The sequence below is a fragment of the Sparus aurata genome, chromosome 17, assembly GCF_900880675.1.
Source record: "Sparus aurata chromosome 17, fSpaAur1.1, whole genome shotgun sequence".
In the NCBI taxonomy this organism is placed as follows: Eukaryota; Metazoa; Chordata; class Actinopteri; order Spariformes; family Sparidae; genus Sparus; species Sparus aurata.
Window position 1 is genome coordinate 25642996 of NC_044203.1, and position 17333 is coordinate 25660328.

The window sequence follows — 17333 nt, forward strand, 5'->3', positions numbered from 1 at the left end:
AGGGCTTTGCCCCCTCTGCTGTCCTGGAGCCATGCCGCGTTAGCACCGCTGTACCATGCCTGCCTGGAGCTCCAGCTGTACAGTCGGCGGCCCGGTCGACGCCTGCCAGTGGCCCTCAGTCGGCAGCCCGGTCAGCGCCTGCCACTGCTCCCTCGGTCGGAGGCCCGGCCGAGGCCTGTCCCTGCACCTTGGTCGGAGGCCCGGCCGAGGCCTGTCCCTGCTCCTCGGTCGGAGGCCAGGCCGAGGCCTGTCCCTGCTCCTCGGTCGAGGGCCCGGCCGAGGCCTGTCCCTGCTCCTCGGTCGGAGGCCCGGCCGAGGTCGTCTGCTGCCAGCGACCCTTCATCAGCTCCCAGGCCGCCAGCTCCCTGCGAACCTCTGTTGGTGGTCCAACCAAGACCCAGGAGGGTTTCCCAGCCAGCAGTCCGGCCTCAGGAGGGCTTCAGCCTTCGTCTTCGTCGCCGGCCTCCAGTGGGTCCCAGCCCACGTCTTCTCCGCCGGCCTCCAGTGACTCCCAGTCCACGTCCCCGGCCTCCAGTGGGTTCAACCTCCGCCGGCCTCCAGTGGGTTCCGTCCACTCCGCCTTCATCGCCGGCCACCAGAGCGCCTTCATCTTTGTGGGTCTCAACCTTGGCCCTCCTCCCATCATCGTTTGGACTTTGGCCCCCCTCCTGAACCCCCTCCACCCTCCCGGCTTCTTTAAGTCTCTGTGTGATAGGTTCCTTTGGGGCATCTGGAAGCTGCCCCTTGAGGGGAGGTACTGTCATGACTCTGGTTTTATGTCTCTGTATTCATGTTGTTGTGTGTCTTGTGTCATGTTTTGATTTTCCATGCCCTCTTGTGTCATGTGTCCTTTAAGTTCTCCTGTGTATTTTCCTAGTTGCAGTCTGTGTCCCTCTGTCTGTCAGTGTTTTGTCCTCCATGCTCCTCCCTCTCGTTACCTCACCTGGGCTCCTCTCTCCTCACCTGTTCCTTGTCTGGTCATTAGTCTGTGTATTTAGTCTGTGAATTCCCTGCACTCCTTGTCGGTTGTCTCTGCCAGTGTCCGTTCATGCGCCTGTCCATATGTTCATGTTCCTGCCTTGCCTCCTTTCATGTCTCATGGTATGTGTTGTTTCTTGAGTTTTGCAGTCTGCATTTTTGATTTTGTACTTTGTCCTTTTGTTTGCACTTTGTTTAGCTCTCTTGGTTGCTACTTTTTGTCTCGTTTTTGGTCTGGCTCCTTTTGGTTTTTGTACTTCAGCTTTAGTTTTATTAAAGCTTGCCTTTCGTTCCCCCCATTGCTGCCTCTTGTCCTCTGATTATCTGCGTTTGGGTCCAACTCCTATATCTCCATAGTTTTCCCCTTTTTACCCCGGCCTGACACTTCCTCTGGAACCACAAAAGGTTTAAACTACTTTTTTAATGCATGTAGTTATAATAGTAATAAAGACCGGTAAACGCACAAAAATAAAACGGAGGCATTCCCCATTGCCTCCACAACCAATCATCAACAACCTCTGTTGCTGTGGTCAAAAATCTTGGTTTAGATTCCAACCTCTGTTTTGATCTTCACAAACATATTACCAGAATGGCATTTGTGCACCTGAAGAACATCTCTAAATGCTCAGCCACTACCTTTTATTGCTGAGACTCTAATGCATGCCTTTATTAGGTCTAGCTTTAGTTACTTTAATGTCCTCCTTTATGGCTATAGCCTTCTCAGGAGCTAAAGAGATAACAGTATGTCCAGAATGTAGGTGAAAAGCCATAGAGGGTCCTGGGAGCACATCACACCCACCTTTATTCATCTTTTAATGTTTCAGGCCTTTAACATCCCAACCACCCATACTCGCTCACTACGTTCCTCTGATGCCCATCTACTCTCAAGTTTCCGCTCCAGACTCTCCCTCAGGGATTGCACCAGCGCTTATTAGCTGCTTCTTCACACTGAAAAGGTCCTTGTTTGGATTAGTCTTATAGGATATTTGATGAAGGTTCTGAGTCAACCAGGTCATGGTAAATCTACGTGCTGTATTGTAGGCAATTTGACTTTCTTAAAGAAGTTTTACTTCTCATCTAGAAGCTTTTTACGTTCTAACTGGAGAAGAGTTGGCAGGCTTTAAAACTTTGTGTGGGAGTGTCCTTATAGAGTCATTAGGGACATGTGTGAGATCTGAGTTTCAGAGTCATTAGGGCCACTTGTGGGTCGTTGATCCAACCAGCCTTTGTGTGGGTTGCAAAGGCTAGGTGAGGCCAGGTGTGAATGGTTGTTAAGCTGGGGAGAGAACTCTGTACACCATTGTATGTGGGTGGTAAATAATTAGGCCACCTCTGTTCAATGAAGGTTGTTATAGTTTGACATAGATGGATTCCTTTACTGCTCTTTCAAACCACCTGTCTTCTCTGGCCAAGATATTTACATTGTTGTCCTCAAAGGATTTTTCTCCTTCAGATGTAAGTGGACACCAGAGTCTTGAACTGAGGAGTTGGCCCTCCTGTGTTGTGCCATTTTTTTTATGGAGAGTTTGTTTTGTCTCCCCAATGTACAAATCTGTGCAGTCCTGGCTGCATTGAACAGCATAAACTACATTTCTCTGTTTATGCCTGGGTGTTTTGTCCTTGGGATGGACAAGCCCCTGCCTCACAGTGTTGGTAGGTCTGAAGTAAACCTGGATATGATATGTTCTTATCTGTAAAGTATAACTGCAGTGTGTTTATTGCTCTTGTACTGTTATTGGCTTTTTAATTTACTCACTAGTTGTTACCTGGCTTTGTATCCCTGGTTGCCTTGAAATACAAACACACATTTACAGTTTTTCTTATTATTAATTGATTGGATTAATTATTATTATTATTATTATTATTATTATTATTATTATTATTATTATTATATTATTATATTATTATTATATATTATAATTAATAATAATTAATTAATATAATAACACAGTAACCTGTTCTGTAAGTGATGAGGTCATGTGACATACAGATCTCATATTGTCAGAGGTATTTTTAACCACATAACTATGCATCAATATACCAGTACAAACACAATTACACCACAAGAGGGCAACGTGCAGCTTACGAGCACATCTGCACCTTTAGTGGGTTTATCTCATCATGCACACAGGATGTAACTCAACACACCGGTAAATGCGTTTACAGAGTCAAATAGTAAACTGAGATCTACCGGAGGCTCTCAGAGTTTGATGGTTGACTTTCCCTCGGCTGTATACATCTCACAAAGGGAGATCAATGGAGTTATTACCTTTACTTTGTGTTGTCTCTGTGGCTTTCACAGGTAAGAGATATGTTTTTGATGTCTTCTGCTGTCATTATTTGAAATATGTGTAAAACTTTAAAACTTGACATTATTGATGTCTACTATCCAGTGTTTGTCATAAATCATAACAGACTAACCTGCATATAATAAGATAATCTTTTAGTCTCAATAGTGTAGAAAATATGGAAATGGTAAATCTGACTGCGATGGAACCTTTGTGTTCAAAGGCGATAAACAACAATTTAATTAATTAAAAGATAAGCTGCTTTCTGTGTTGGCAGACTGTTCTGATTGATCTGATCTTGTGTGAGCTAAGTCATTTTATGTTGTCCCGGTGGCCCATTGTAAACGTAATCAACTTATTTGAATTGTTCTCAGACCTGTAACTGTGTGTTCCAGGTTTAACCAAAGGAGCTGGTGTGTTGCCAGATGGTCCTCTGAATGCAGCTGTGGGAGGGAAAGTGATGTTCAATGCAACAGTGATTCCACCAGCACGAACATTTTCATTTGTGCAATGGCAATTTAAAGACATAGTTATAATCAATACAGCTACTGGTGTTACTGCAGGCTATGCAGGCAGGGTCACCCTCTTCGATACTACTGGATCTCTGGAGCTCAGGAATCTGGTTCTGAGTGACAGTGGAGAATACAACGTTGTTACTATATCACAGAATGGATCAGAAAAATCAGGAAACACCACACTGGAAGTTTATGGTGAGCAGATGTTTCACTTGTATCTTCTCTAGTGCTGAATGGAGATTATGTAAAGCAATAGAGACAATGCAATTTTCTGCCAAAGTTCGAACAACTCTGGTTATTGAAAATGACCTTTTTTTTCTTTTGTTTTGGTCTGTACTCCTTTCTTTGGTTTGAAGTGGTGGAACACAGTGTGAAAGAGTTTTCTTTGCTCCAGTCAAGTTGATGCATCATCTAAATTACAATCTGATATTTTTTCCAACATTGTCAATCAAATCTCATCAAACCACACCAGCACATTGTCCTGATGATGCAAATTCACAAATTAAATAATGAGTATTCAGTGTTTTTTCAGATTCTTAAGGTTTGATATTTGAGAAATTCTTACTCTGTAAAAGTGTACTGAACTCACAAATTGTAACATTACATGAAACTGAAAAATATCACTCATGGCCTATCTATACTTGCACTTTCCAGAGCTTTCAACTGTATCTCACAGTCTTCATCAGCATATGGAATTTGCTCAGTACTCATAGGGCTGCTGAATCATTTGTAATATTATCGCAATATTATCAAACAGCATTGCAGCAATGAAGTCAGATGTCCTGGCCTACAGATCTTATTTTCCAAATTAAAGACAACAACTTGTTTGGTACAAACCCCAACAATTGTCACATCAACATTTTTTTTTTTTTCAGTGAAAATTAACATGTTGGTGCAGAATGATCATTACCACTAATTATGGATCGCAGTACAATGTTCGTCAAAGTGCAGTCCTGCTGCTAACTGAGCACAGGTGATTTTGTTCAATCATCACATATCACCTTTAAACAGAGATAGGAGTTAGAATATCTGGCCACCGACGCTGTTGAGCAATATCACTATTTTTAGTGGTTTGACTATAAGCACTGATATCAACGTTATGCCTAAAAAAACTATTAAAATATTAATTTGCAGCTTTTTTTAATGTTTACCTCTAATTAAATGTATTTGAGTAGAACTGTTCTGCCTACTCTAATTTTCTCATCATATTGAGCTCTTGTTGAGGCTGTTTCAGAGACAGTGACAACCTTATTTTGAGGGCAACTGCTGTTAAGTTGGACTTCATTATATCCAACAGACCAACCACCAGAAAATTCAGCCTAAGAATACAACCGGGTTAAATCAACATTAGTCTGACACAATATCAACAAGAACAGAAATTGAATTTTGCTATGGAGTACTAAACATATTTTGAACGCCTCAAATAACCGTATAGTATCTGTATTATAATTATTAGATAATAAATGAGAAAATGTTGCTTTTAAGATGTAGCCACAAATACTCAACTTCCCAGAAAAATTATGGTATTCAATACTAACCACTGCAGTTGTTCTTTATCTTTGTTATGTAGTGGAATATCATAAAACTATTTTGATTTCCACCCACAGTGCCGCTCTCCAATGTAATGGTAACTCCCAGCAGCACAGACTTGGTGGAGTTCAACAGCTCTGTCAGTCTGTCCTGCTCCGCCTCTGGAACCTCTCCCTCTTTCCTCTGGCTGAACAGCAGCTCTGAAGTTACACAAAGTGACAGAGTTCAGGTCACTGATGAAGGCGCCAACCTCACTATAGTCAATGTGACCCGCTTTGACCAGGGACCATTTAGCTGTAATGTGTCCAATCCAGTAAGCAATGGTGCCAGTGAACCGGTAACCCTCTCCATCAACTGTGAGTTAACCTGCATGTTCAGTAATTTATCTGACAACATCTGCATGATCCTCAATTGTTTGCACAAAATACTAGGAAACCATTTTAACCAGGTGTGATCCAGTACAGTGTCACTGTAATCTACAGCACAGTGCCAACTAAATCATTTTACAATCAGTGTCATTCAGAAAGTGTTGGTCATGTATTTGTGCATACGAATCAGTTATTATGCCTCTGAGTCAATCTGCATGCCAAATGCATAACGCCTTTATTTTCCTAACATTGCATATTGTTTTTTTGTTTAGTTTTTTTCCTGATATTGCTGTTGTTTGAATCCCTATATTCAGATGGCCCTGAAAATATAAATTTGACAGTAAATGTGGCAAAGGAATACTATGTGGAAGGTTCAAACATCAGCCTGTCCTGCTCAGCGGTCTCCAGACCTGCAGCCCAGTTTTACTGGCTTCTAAATCGAGACAACCTGAATGATACTGGACCAGAGCTCAAACTGATGAACATTCAGATGAGTCAGAGTGGAAACTACAGCTGTCAGGCCTTTAACAACAAAACTCTGAGAAATGAAACATCTCAGTCTTCAGCTGTAACTGTGCTAGGTGGGTTTAGATAAATTGATTTGTAAAAAAGAAGATATGGATACAGAAAGAAGGGATTTAGGCATGCATTTCTCATACTGTCAGGTTAAACTTTATTGAATATTAAAATGTTTTCTACTTAACATTTGTGAAACAAAACAATCCATACAGTTGTTTGCACTCAGGATACTTTCATACAATTTCTGCTCATACAGAGACAACTGAGAGGTGTACGAATGAAAAAAATATATTGTCATACCAAATCACTTTCTGCAGTGGCCTGTCAAAACAATTATAAACAACCCTCATCTTCAGCACAGTCTTTGTTAAATAGAATTATGTGAATATATATTTTTGTTATTACCATGATATAATTACAGACTACACTGACTTTTACATCTCGGCTTTGTTATATTTTACAATTACCTTTTAGTTTTGTGTTTATATGGTGAATGTGCTTGTGGCTGATCAGACGAGATCAACCTGTGAAGTCAGCCAACATTGGCTAAGCACTGCACCATGTACTAGGCTTCGGATTAGATGAAACATAAGCCATGTGGCCCTTCAGCATGTTCAGGTTCTGACCCATTAGTTATCACTACTACTTCATTACTTTAGTACAGTGTAGTCCCTGGTTGGACCACTTTAAACTCAGACAGACAGAAATCTGTCCAAAGAGAGAGGGAAATATAAACAGGGTTGCTGTTGCTCAGGGGTAGAGCTGGTGTCTTGTTATCGGAAAGTCGCTGGTTCGATTTCCCCTGGTCCAAGTGTCCTTGGAACCCAAAACTGCTGCCACCGCCATCAGTATGAATAACTGTGAGTTGCTTTGGACAAAGGCATCTGCTAAAAGCCCTGGGAAAGTAATAAAAGCTGCTCCTGTGGTGGTAGCAAAGACTCATGAGGTGACAACATTACCAGCTGACACTGTCCAGGCTGGTAAACATGCTGAGTGGATCAGACAGCTAAACTCATCCTGCCTGGTCTATGATCTGTGGTGTCATATTGTAGAGTAGTCTGATGATGGTCAAAACTGACTCAGTCTTAAGGAAAGTCTCTGTAAGGCAATCAAGTCCCAAGTCCACATTCTCATGGCTACATGACAAACTCAATACAAACCTTGAAGAACAAGACATAAGTCATCATACAGTGGCATCATGAAAATGAGATCCTTTTCCACTCTCTACATTGCTCCACTATGGCCAGAGACTGTTCATGTGTCTCAGTCCAATCCTCTGAGCAAAGGAACCAGTGAGCAAGTAACCCTCTTCATCAACTACTTTGCATTTATCTGCTCCTTTTATGGAGTACAGTATGTGCAGCTTGCACTATACTGTATAGATGCAGCTTCAAATGTTGTAATGAGCCCTCTGAGCTAAGCTGCATGTCATGTCAGCTGCTGAAATTACTTTTGGTGATATTTTTCTCTTTTACTCCCTATATGCAGTACACTGCAGATTGCTCAGAAAATATTAATTTGACATATCACATTTATCATATTATGTCACAAAAATACTTAGTTGAAGGATCAAACTTTAACATGTCCTACTCAGCTGTGTCCAGACCCTCTCCCCTGTTTTACTGGCTTCTGAGTGGGGACAAGTTGTCTGATATTGGAACAGTGCTCAGACTGGTGAACATTAAAATGATTCAGAGTGATTAACTACAGCTGTTAGGACTTTAACAACAAAACTATGAGATATGAAACATCTCATTCATCAGATGTCTCTGTACTGGGTAAGTTAGAATTGTTTGCACAAAGTGCCCAAGCAGTGTGTCTTCATATTAAATAATAGTTTTTCAAAAAGGCAAACAAAAAACCTGACCCTTCCCTCCAGGGAAAAATGGACATGTGCCGCCCTCAGTAACCTATATAATTAAAAACATAGAACATGAAATAAAATAGAAATATGCATTTAACACACTTGTGAGAATTAAAGATGCAAAACATTGTGTTTTTAAGGTTTTAAAGATTGGTTCCCCCATTGCCTCACAGTGATTTAGCCCACTGCCAATCAAAGTGCACCTTCAAACACATTTGCGCTCAGTTTCTGGGACTGTTGTGGCTTAAAATATCTACCGTTTTAAGTGCCACAAACACAACTGTAGATGTTAAGAAGTCTCATTAAAAACATTGGGCCTTAAACATGGCTGGAAAATGTACCTGGTGTGTGGAAATGTAAATACAATACATAGCTTTTGATGTGCAGAAATTGTATTGCTAAATTTTATCCTCAGTACTGGGCTGACTGATATGTCATACTTATTTACGTATTTCTACCTGTTTATGGTGTTTTCAGCTAAATGGACTGTACACTACCTGCACAATGTGGCAGACAAAGTCCGAGATGAAGTGGTGAACAAATTTGGAGCAATATACCTAAAGAGTCAGATATTCCTCTCAGGAGTTGGTGGCAATTAAAACAAAGTTAAAATGAGAGTAACTTACATTTTTCAGGTGGTCAGAAACACAAGTCCAAATATTACTCTGAATGTACTACAACTGTTTGATACATCAGCCTAAACAGAGATTAAGTGTTGATGTTGTATTTACAGTTTGTGTCCATTGCCTTTAAGTGGATAAAAAAATCGTCCGTTGCATGCTTTCATGTTTAAATTATTTTTTTTTTCATGTTGAATAAAAACTTATGGTTAGAAAAAAGATTGCCACATACTCTCCACTTAACTTGTGATCAGGTTTATTGACAGCGACGTTTCAGTACCTAGACCATCATCAGGTTGAGATAAACTGATGAAGGTCTAAGTACCGAAACGTTTCGTTAGACTTTCAAATGAGTAAGCATAATACTATATATAACTATAAATAGCAACCACATTTATTTACTCATTCGACCCATAGTTGATGCTAATTATTTTTTTTACCCAAGATGCATGATCTTTTGCCCAACAGAGAGAATATCAGGTGCTGCTGTCACATCATCAAACCGGCCGATTGAGGAAAAATCTGTCAACTTAACCTGTGATGCTGCTGCTGGCTCCATCTCCATCTCCATCTCCAGACTGTGGAAGAAGAATGACTTAAATTTGATCCTGGCTGACAACATGGCACTTTACGAGGAGAACAGAGTTCTGTCCTTTAAAAGTCTGAATAAAACAGACAATGGAAAATATTCTTGTGAAATCAGCAACCCTGTCAGCAACGATAAAGCTGAGTACATCATGATTGTTAAGTGTAAGTAACTGTAGAGTTTATATTTACCGCTCAAAATGATGTGTGCCATAACAATGTACTCCTGAAATATAAAGCTTCACATTCTTTATTATTTGTGCTTCAGTGGAACCTTAAAATCTGTTTTTCAGATGGACCAGAAAATGTCCAAATCCAAGGCCAAAGCAAGATCGATTTTGGCAAAACCTTAACATTAACCTGCTCTGCTGAGTCTGAACCATCTGCTAGTTACACCTGGACACTGAATGGGACAGAGATACACAATTCTTCTGTGTTCACGAAAGTCATCACTGGTCTTTCTGACAGTGGCAACTACACCTGTCAAGCCATGAACAAAATAACTGAGAGAACATTGTCAGCGGTGCATCAAGTGACTGTAACAGGTAACAAGATACTATTGATTGCATTACACCAACTATGTTCAGCAAATTTATTTCAAGTGTTTCAGACAACGATGGCTAAACATGCAAAAACTCTATTAAATTGCCCTCAAAAGAGCAAAATTTACTGGAACTTTTACTATTCAACATTGTCACACTCGTGATAGACAGGTTTAAAAAAGTGTTCATTGTTTATTGTTAAATTAAAAAATTGAGGTCAGAAAATTGATTAGTTATTCTTGTAGCAATCACAGTTTAGAAACACTAACCTCAAATTGAGATGAGGAACAGACTTCACATTTTCTCACTCCACACCTTCAGTTTTGATTCATGTTTAAACATGTGGTCCGTAGCCCCAAATGGCACTAATTCAAGTGGCATCACTTGATGCAATTTATCCAAATTAACACAGCAACAGTGAATAGCAGTACTACTCCCCAAGACCTGTAAACAGACTTTGATGTGTAAAATCTGTGGAGTTTGCTTTTAAGCAAAGCATATATCTATGATGTTGGCCAGCTGTGAATCACATTAAGGGAGAAATCTTTGTATGCTTTGTATTCACAGGTATAATGATGAGACAGTTCCTGTTTTCATACTGTTGTTAAAAATCAAGTTATTATTCCCCTTTTTTAAGGAAACCCAGCCAGCCCATCAGTCTGTTCAGCTGGTTGCATCGCTGGAATTGTAATTGTGTGTTTGGTCGTCGTTGGAGCAGCTGTTGGGGGTATAGTGTACTATATCTCTAAAAGAAAGTAAGTACAAATATGTAACCAGGAAGCCATTCTTCATTATTAAGATTCAGTCACAATTATGGTATATGTAATGGCTCAGTATTAGCAAGTGTGGACCTAAAACTGCAACTCAGAGATCGGGTCGGTGAAGTTAAAGTTTCAGCCGGGGTCAGAAAACAACACCAGACTGCAAAGAAATACTGGATTATATTCAGTTTAGTTAGGGATCAGGCAAAGGAGCAGATGTCCGAGAAGCAGGAAGGGCTTCAGGCAGGCAAAGATTATTACTGGAACTCTACAAGCAAAAAAAAAACATAAGACAATCTAGCAGAGAATGAAAGCGCTGATATACTGCAAGGCTAATAGAGAGTGGGAACGTGTGAAAATGGGTGAAAGAGGTGATGGTAGGAAGTGATGAAACCACCGAAGAATTGCTACATAGCACAGGAGGAGAACTGATAGAAATGTTGAACCAGAAGCTGGTTAATGTTGTGACAGAACTGTGTTGACTCAATGTACAGAAGGTTGATGTTCAACAAAAGGTCACTCAGCTATGTCCTGCTTTTGCTTGTGACTCAACATATATTCTCTATCTAGTCCTAAGCCTAAACTTTGGCTTTGGTTTTGAATCTATTTTGTTATTTTTCAGTTGCACCTTAACACTGTACAACTTGACAGCTTAAGTTTTTGTAGTTGTTTGGTGTAAGTATTAAAAATGCAATATCTTAATGATGATTTAAGGCCTATATGTATGATAATTAAAATGGATGTAGGTGTAATTGATAACATTCAACCAGTATATGTGGCCTTCCATCTCCCCCCTTTCATTGCTCTCAAGTTACAACACTGAAGTTGTTGCCTGTTTGTTGCACAAAGTAACATTAGTAACACTAAGACACTTTAAAAAAAATGAATAAAAAATAATAAAAACATTTTTGGCCACAAACGGTCAACTACAAAGACTGTTGATCAAATCACAGACACAAACAGCGTTATATTATCAGCTCACAAACCTTGTTAGGTGCCGAAACCAACCATCAGATTTCTTACACAGAAATAAACAAAACAATCATCATTAACATGACATATTAAAATGATTAATTCGCAGTCATAATAATGTTATTATTAATATTTTTTTTTAAATCACTTGTCTACATAAAAATTGGATCAATATGACCCTTAAAGTGTAAACCAGGGTACTGAGTATACTTGGTTAAGTACTGCTTTTATTTTTATGTTGTTGAATAATAACTGGCTTATGTTTAATACACTTACTAATGACACATTACCTATGTAAACAGAAAACGGCCAAAAACATTGTCCAACAGCAACACAGTGACAACCAGGGGTGAGTGTATTAGGAGTGTGTGTGTGTGTATGTGTATGTGTACTTTTGTATTCAGCCAGTATTATTTATTCTTTTGATCGAAGACTTCTAAGCATTGTTTATTTCTCATTTTTTAAAGCAGGTGGCGGCCAGAACAACACAGGATACTCAGGAAGTCAGGTAAAAGTCATAGGAATCAGGTGACGCGGGTAGTCAGCAAAAATTGATTATTTGTTTAAGTCATGAGGTATTAGTCAGCAATAGTAGTAGGTGAGTATGGAATAAACTTAACAGGATATGTTTAATGGTCCAGACACAAATTTATACTGGAGTACAAATTAGCCTTACTATGGGGCACCTTTGTGGATCCGTGTGCTGAGGCTGTATTCCTCAGCCCCTACCCGACTCATACCTATTTCATTTTATTGGCCAATTTGTGATAAGGTATGTTTACGTAGGTTGTTTCAGAGGCTTTCTCCTCCCATCTACGTATCCCAGCGTTTACCACTGGGCCAAATCAGACTTTGAACCAGGCAGAAGATATTCAGTTGACTTAATGGAGTCGATGTGTACAGTATATGTGCATACCTGCAAACTTGTCGCTTTTGTGCTACATTGCTGTTTTCTTGGTCAATTGGGTCATTCACATGAATCGCGTAGAACCGGAGAGTTTTTTTTTGGGGGGGGGGGGGGGGGGGGGGGTTATGGACAGGACATGGGCGTGTACTAGAGATTATCAGTGAACTGCGAACATGTGCGCGTCTGAAGGGAGCCTTGAATTTGATAAAAAGAACTTTTCTAAATTGTCTACAACTCATTTTCAAGACGTGTTGATGATGCTGAGGTGAGGCGACTGACTGGAGGCTGAACGTAAAGTACTTTGCATTCTCTGTCAGAAAGACAACAAATTTGTCTTCAAAATAAGAGCTTTACATTGCACCCCATTGGAGTTTAGAACTGGGTTCTTAGCAGGGGGCTTTTAATGTGAAAGTAGCGACCGTTAGTAGCTTGCCGCTACAACAACAAGCAAACAGCGAAGACAGCTACAGAGACCGAGGCTCTCAGCGGCTGTCCAGTTGCTTATCTTGACGTCCGCGGATGAAGTGATGGACTGACTGCTGTGATCAGCTGTTTCCTGGTTTTAAAACTCCCCAGCTGTGGGTCGCACAACAGTGCACGTCATCGACACCTCCACCCATCTCACACATCTCCGGCACATCGACACCGTTGGAAAAAAGTTTACCCTCAGAGGCGGCAAATTGGCGGACCAATTTACCGCCCGCTTGCTGCCCAGGATAAAAATGGCTATTAACTATGCAAACAAGGGCAGCCATCCACTGCAGGCACACTGTCAAACAGAAGTGCACAAGAAGAAGGTGCAAGTCATAGCATCAACACAGTGTAGCCAGCACCTTTCTTCCTTCTTTGCGTTTCGTTTTCTTCCGCTTTTATCCATGCGGGTCGCGGGTGATGTTACCGCTTTTATACCACCTTTTTTTTTCAAGGTGGAGCGGGGGTACTGGGGCCAAATCCAGTGACTCTATGGGCGAAGGACAGGGTACTCCCTGGATGGGTCGCCAGCTCATCGCAGGGCCCTTACTGATGGTGCCAACTGCACATCAGGAGCAGTGATGGGGTTGGGGTTCAGCATCTTGCTCAAGGATGCTTCGGCTTGTAACTCAGTCCCGCCCTGGGGAGCCAGGGATTCGAATCAGCGAACTTCCGGTCACTAGTCCTCAGCTCTACCCAGCCCTTTCTTCCTTCTTGTCAGTCTCATTTCTTATATAGCATAATGTGACACACATATTTATTATTGAGATTTTTACACAGAAAGATGGTACACAGAAAGATTTAAAATTTTTAATTAAATAAATGTTTTTTTCCAAACAGTGAACAGCCTCAGAATGACTTCGTCACACAATTTCTCAGTCTCTCTTTCGTTGTCGCTCTCAATGTCACTTTGGTCTCGAGGCGAATTTGTGCTTATGCATTTTTCCGAACAGTGCCTGTAACACGGCAGTAACACAGCAGTAACACGGCAGTAACACGGCTGGTTAAAAAAATAACCAGCCTACCAGCTGTAGGCCGTTAGCTTACCAATCAATGCCATGGATTGCTATCGTCATCTTCCTCCTACGCACTAAAACCACTGAAGTCGTCTTCCTCAGTGTCGGAATTGAACAGCCTCAGAAGGACTTTTTGTGGCGATTTTGTGCTTGTGCTGTCCTCTTCATCACGCAGCAGTCCAGCCTTTCGAAACCCGTTGGTGATCGTGGATTTTTTCACACTGCTCCACGCTGTCAGGATCCACTCGCAGATCCACCTTGGCCGTCTGCTCTCTGTGTGTTCAACCAGTCTTCAAGAATGTTTTCAAATTCAGGCCATCTGCTTTTATTACTTCTGAAAGCTTTTGTCGTGTTTTCACATTGAGTCAGTTCTTCACGCTGCCGTCTCCAACGTCTCACCATCGATTCACTGATGCCAAGCTTACGTGCAGCAGCTCTATTTCCTTCTTTGACAGCCAGATCGATTGCCTTTAACTTAAAAGCTGCATCATATTCATTTCTTCTTGTGTTTTCCATGATGAGGGTGTGTGCATGATGCGCAAAATGACTGTTCAAAACACAATCAAACTAGTGTCTTCCTCGGCGCATTATCTCTTCCACCTGTCTGTCTCGCTCTTGTGCTTCCTGCTAGAGCGCCCCCTGGAGGCCCTTAGCCCGTAAAAATCCATAGATTAGCCACATCATATAATAGGCCGCAGGGTTCAAAGCGACGGAAAAAAGTAGCAGCTTATAGTCCGGAAATTACGGTAAGTAATTATCTACTCACCACCACGCAGATGGAAAGTCAGGTTTCTAATCCACAAATCATCTCTGAAGCTTCACAGTAAAACAGCATTCTCCTTAACAACTTATGTAGATGGTGAATTGTTTTAAAATGTAATAAAAACAAGGGAAAAAAAACCTGTTGTGCATGCTAATGTTTTTAGCTCAGCAACCACAGTGAGGATTTAAGCTTGCAAATGGATGCAAATAAAGTATTTTAGATTCAGTTTGGGGTCTTGGGTTATATTGGACTATCTGTATGGAGCAATTTCATGTTTTTTTTTATTCAGTCCCATCTACTTTAGTTCTTCATGAGAATACTGCAACACTACTTTGTTGTGAAGCTCAAGTTTTGTGGCCTACAAAACTTAACCAGAATTTCCATTGACACGAGGGGGAATAGATAAAGACTGAATGTGTTTTATCCTTTAACCACACATAATAGTTAGGTAGATTCTATAGAAATTTGAATAGAGATGATTAAAATCTTAATCAAAACAGTCACCTAAAGTCTGCCCTCCCGTTGCCTTTTCTAGGAGCTGAACTACGCAGATGTCACGATCTTTCAGAACAGAAATGGTGGGAGAGTCCACCTGGGGTCACAGAATGAGACATCGGACTACGCTGAGGTGAAAACGACCAGTTCTGCTGCAGGATCAACGCCTCCTACGTGTGATGACCACATGCAGCGTGTGAAGAGGCAAGCTCCTCAGCCTGGTGGCTATGGTGTGAATGTTTATGCTCAGGTTAAGAAGAACTGACTGCATTAGATATGGTGGATCATGTGGTCAGTGTAGACTGGAGGCCAGAATCAGCAGACATGACAGGGATGGAGGAACCTTCCCTTCCCTCTCAGTTCCAGACAAATTTTGACCTGAGTTTGCATAGTCAAAGCACTTTAGCAGAGGTTAATAATCAACTAGTTGATGAAATTATTGCTATGAATGAGGTCAGTAGGCATGATGTTTCTCAGTTAGTTTGCATAATGTGACATATTGTAGCTTCCAATGAATTGTGTGTCTACATCAATGGAAAGTGTATATATATATATGTATGTGTGTATATATATATATATGTATGTGTGTATATATATATATATATATATATATATATATATACTATATATATATATAATCTATATATATATATATATATATATATTCTATATATATATGTATATATGTCTATATATATATATATGTGTCTTCTCTCTCTCTCCTATCTCTCTCTCTCTCTCTATCTCTCTCTCTCTCTCTCTCTCTCCTGTCTCTCTCTCTCTCTCTCTTGTCTCTCTGTCCTCTGTCTCTCTTCTCTCTCTGTCTCTCTGTCTCTCTGTCTCTCTCTCTCGCTCTGTCTCTCTCTCTCTCTCTCTCTCTCGCTCTCTCTCTCTCTCCTCGTGTCTCTGTCTCGCTCTATGTTATCTCTGTCTCTGTGCTCTTCTCTCTGTTCTATCCTCTCTCTGTTCTCTCTGTGTATCTCTCTTGTCCTTCTCTATCCTCTGGTCTCCTCTCTCTCTCTCTCTCCCCCCTGTCTCTGTGTCTCTCTCTATCTCCACATATGTGTATATGTGTATCTATATATACACAATCTGTGTCTTGTGTATATATATACACATATGTGTATTATATATACACATATGTTATGTGTGTTACTGTATCTATCTCTCTATCTATCTATATCTCTCTATCTTATATCTAATATCTATATCTCTCTCTCTCTCTCTATCTCTCTCTCTCTCTCTATCTCTATCTCTCTCTCTCTCCTCTCTCTCTCTCTCTCTCCTATATCTCTCTCTCCTCTCTTCTCTGTCTCTCTATCTCTCTGTCTCCTGTCTCTCTCTCTCTCTCTTCTCTATCTATCTCTGTCTCTCTCTGTCTCTTCTCTTCGTCTATCTCTGTCTATCTCTGTCTCTCTTCTCTCTCTCTCTGTCTCTCTCTCTCGTCTCTCTCTGTCTTCTCTGTCTCGTCTGTTTATCTCTGTCTCTGTCTCTATCTCGTCTCTCTCTCTCTCTCTGTCTCTCTCTCCTCTCTCTCTGTGTCTCTCTCTCTTCTCTCTCTCTCTCTCTCTCTCTCTCTCTATCTCTATATATATGTATATGTGCAGAAATGTTCTCTGTGTGTGAGTCAGTTGTTTGCTTGAGCCTTGACACTGGTTTGGTACTATATCTGATTCCATATGTATACTGTGTGATTTCAGTTAGCAGCTTGTAAGTTATGGATTGCGTCTTATATTTATTTTACATCTTTATGGATACAATAAATGTGCAGTGTTTGTCAGGACGTGGATACTCCTGACAACGACTGAGCTTGCTAAGTTTGATTTGGCAATGAACTTATATGACCTTGCATTCTGTCGGCCCAAAGGAACGGTGGAAAGATTAATAGAGACACACCTGCAACGGGGGGGTCTGCAGACACAACAATTCATAAAGCTATAGAATACAAATAAAAACAATAACAAGAGAATTCTCTCCTGATTTGCTTGAAACAGAAGAAACCATAGCTGATAGCTAAAGCTAAAGCAAACTCCAGGAGGTGTCAGTAACTAAAAGCCTTAAGTCTTCTGATACAATTTCCTGCAAGTGATAATCAGAGTAATCAGGTCAAGTTTATAGTAAATGTCAGTAAAAGTTGCC

At 40.7% G+C, this 17333-nt stretch overlaps 1 protein-coding gene across 2 annotated transcripts; it reads left to right on the forward strand.

Moving 5' to 3' along the window:
* The first annotated feature begins 3185 nt into the window (after positions 1-3185).
* On the forward strand, positions 3186-15726 carry LOC115567855 (carcinoembryonic antigen-related cell adhesion molecule 5-like). 2 transcript variants are annotated; one of them, XM_030394721.1, is made up of 10 exons: positions 3186-3280; positions 3662-3976; positions 5389-5667; positions 5994-6260; positions 9151-9432; positions 9561-9812; positions 10447-10564; positions 11845-11891; positions 12010-12050; positions 15235-15726. In XM_030394721.1, the coding sequence occupies exons 1-10, from the start codon at positions 3235-3237 to the stop codon at positions 15457-15459; spliced, it is 1872 nt and encodes a 623-aa protein (XP_030250581.1). In that variant the 5' UTR covers positions 3186-3234; the 3' UTR covers positions 15460-15726. The 2 variants fall into 2 exon arrangements, with proteins under 2 accessions (XP_030250581.1, XP_030250582.1); XM_030394722.1 differs by having other exon boundaries at positions 12013-12050.
* Positions 15727-17333: the final 1607 nt, after the last annotated feature.

What these genes read in the sequence shown, in the direction of transcription:
- LOC115567855 (XM_030394721.1), top strand. Translation starts at nt 3,235, where the DNA reads ATGGAGTTATTACCTTTACTTTGTGTTGTCTCTGTGGCTTTCACAG. An exon ending in CACCACACTGGAAGTTTATG is followed by an intron (nt 3,977 to 5,388) that starts GTGAGCAGATGT and finishes TTCCACCCACAG; the next exon opens with TGCCGCTCTCCAATGTAATG. An exon ending in TTCAGCTGTAACTGTGCTAG is followed by an intron (nt 6,261 to 9,150) that starts GTGGGTTTAGAT and finishes TTTGCCCAACAG; the next exon opens with AGAGAATATCAGGTGCTGCT.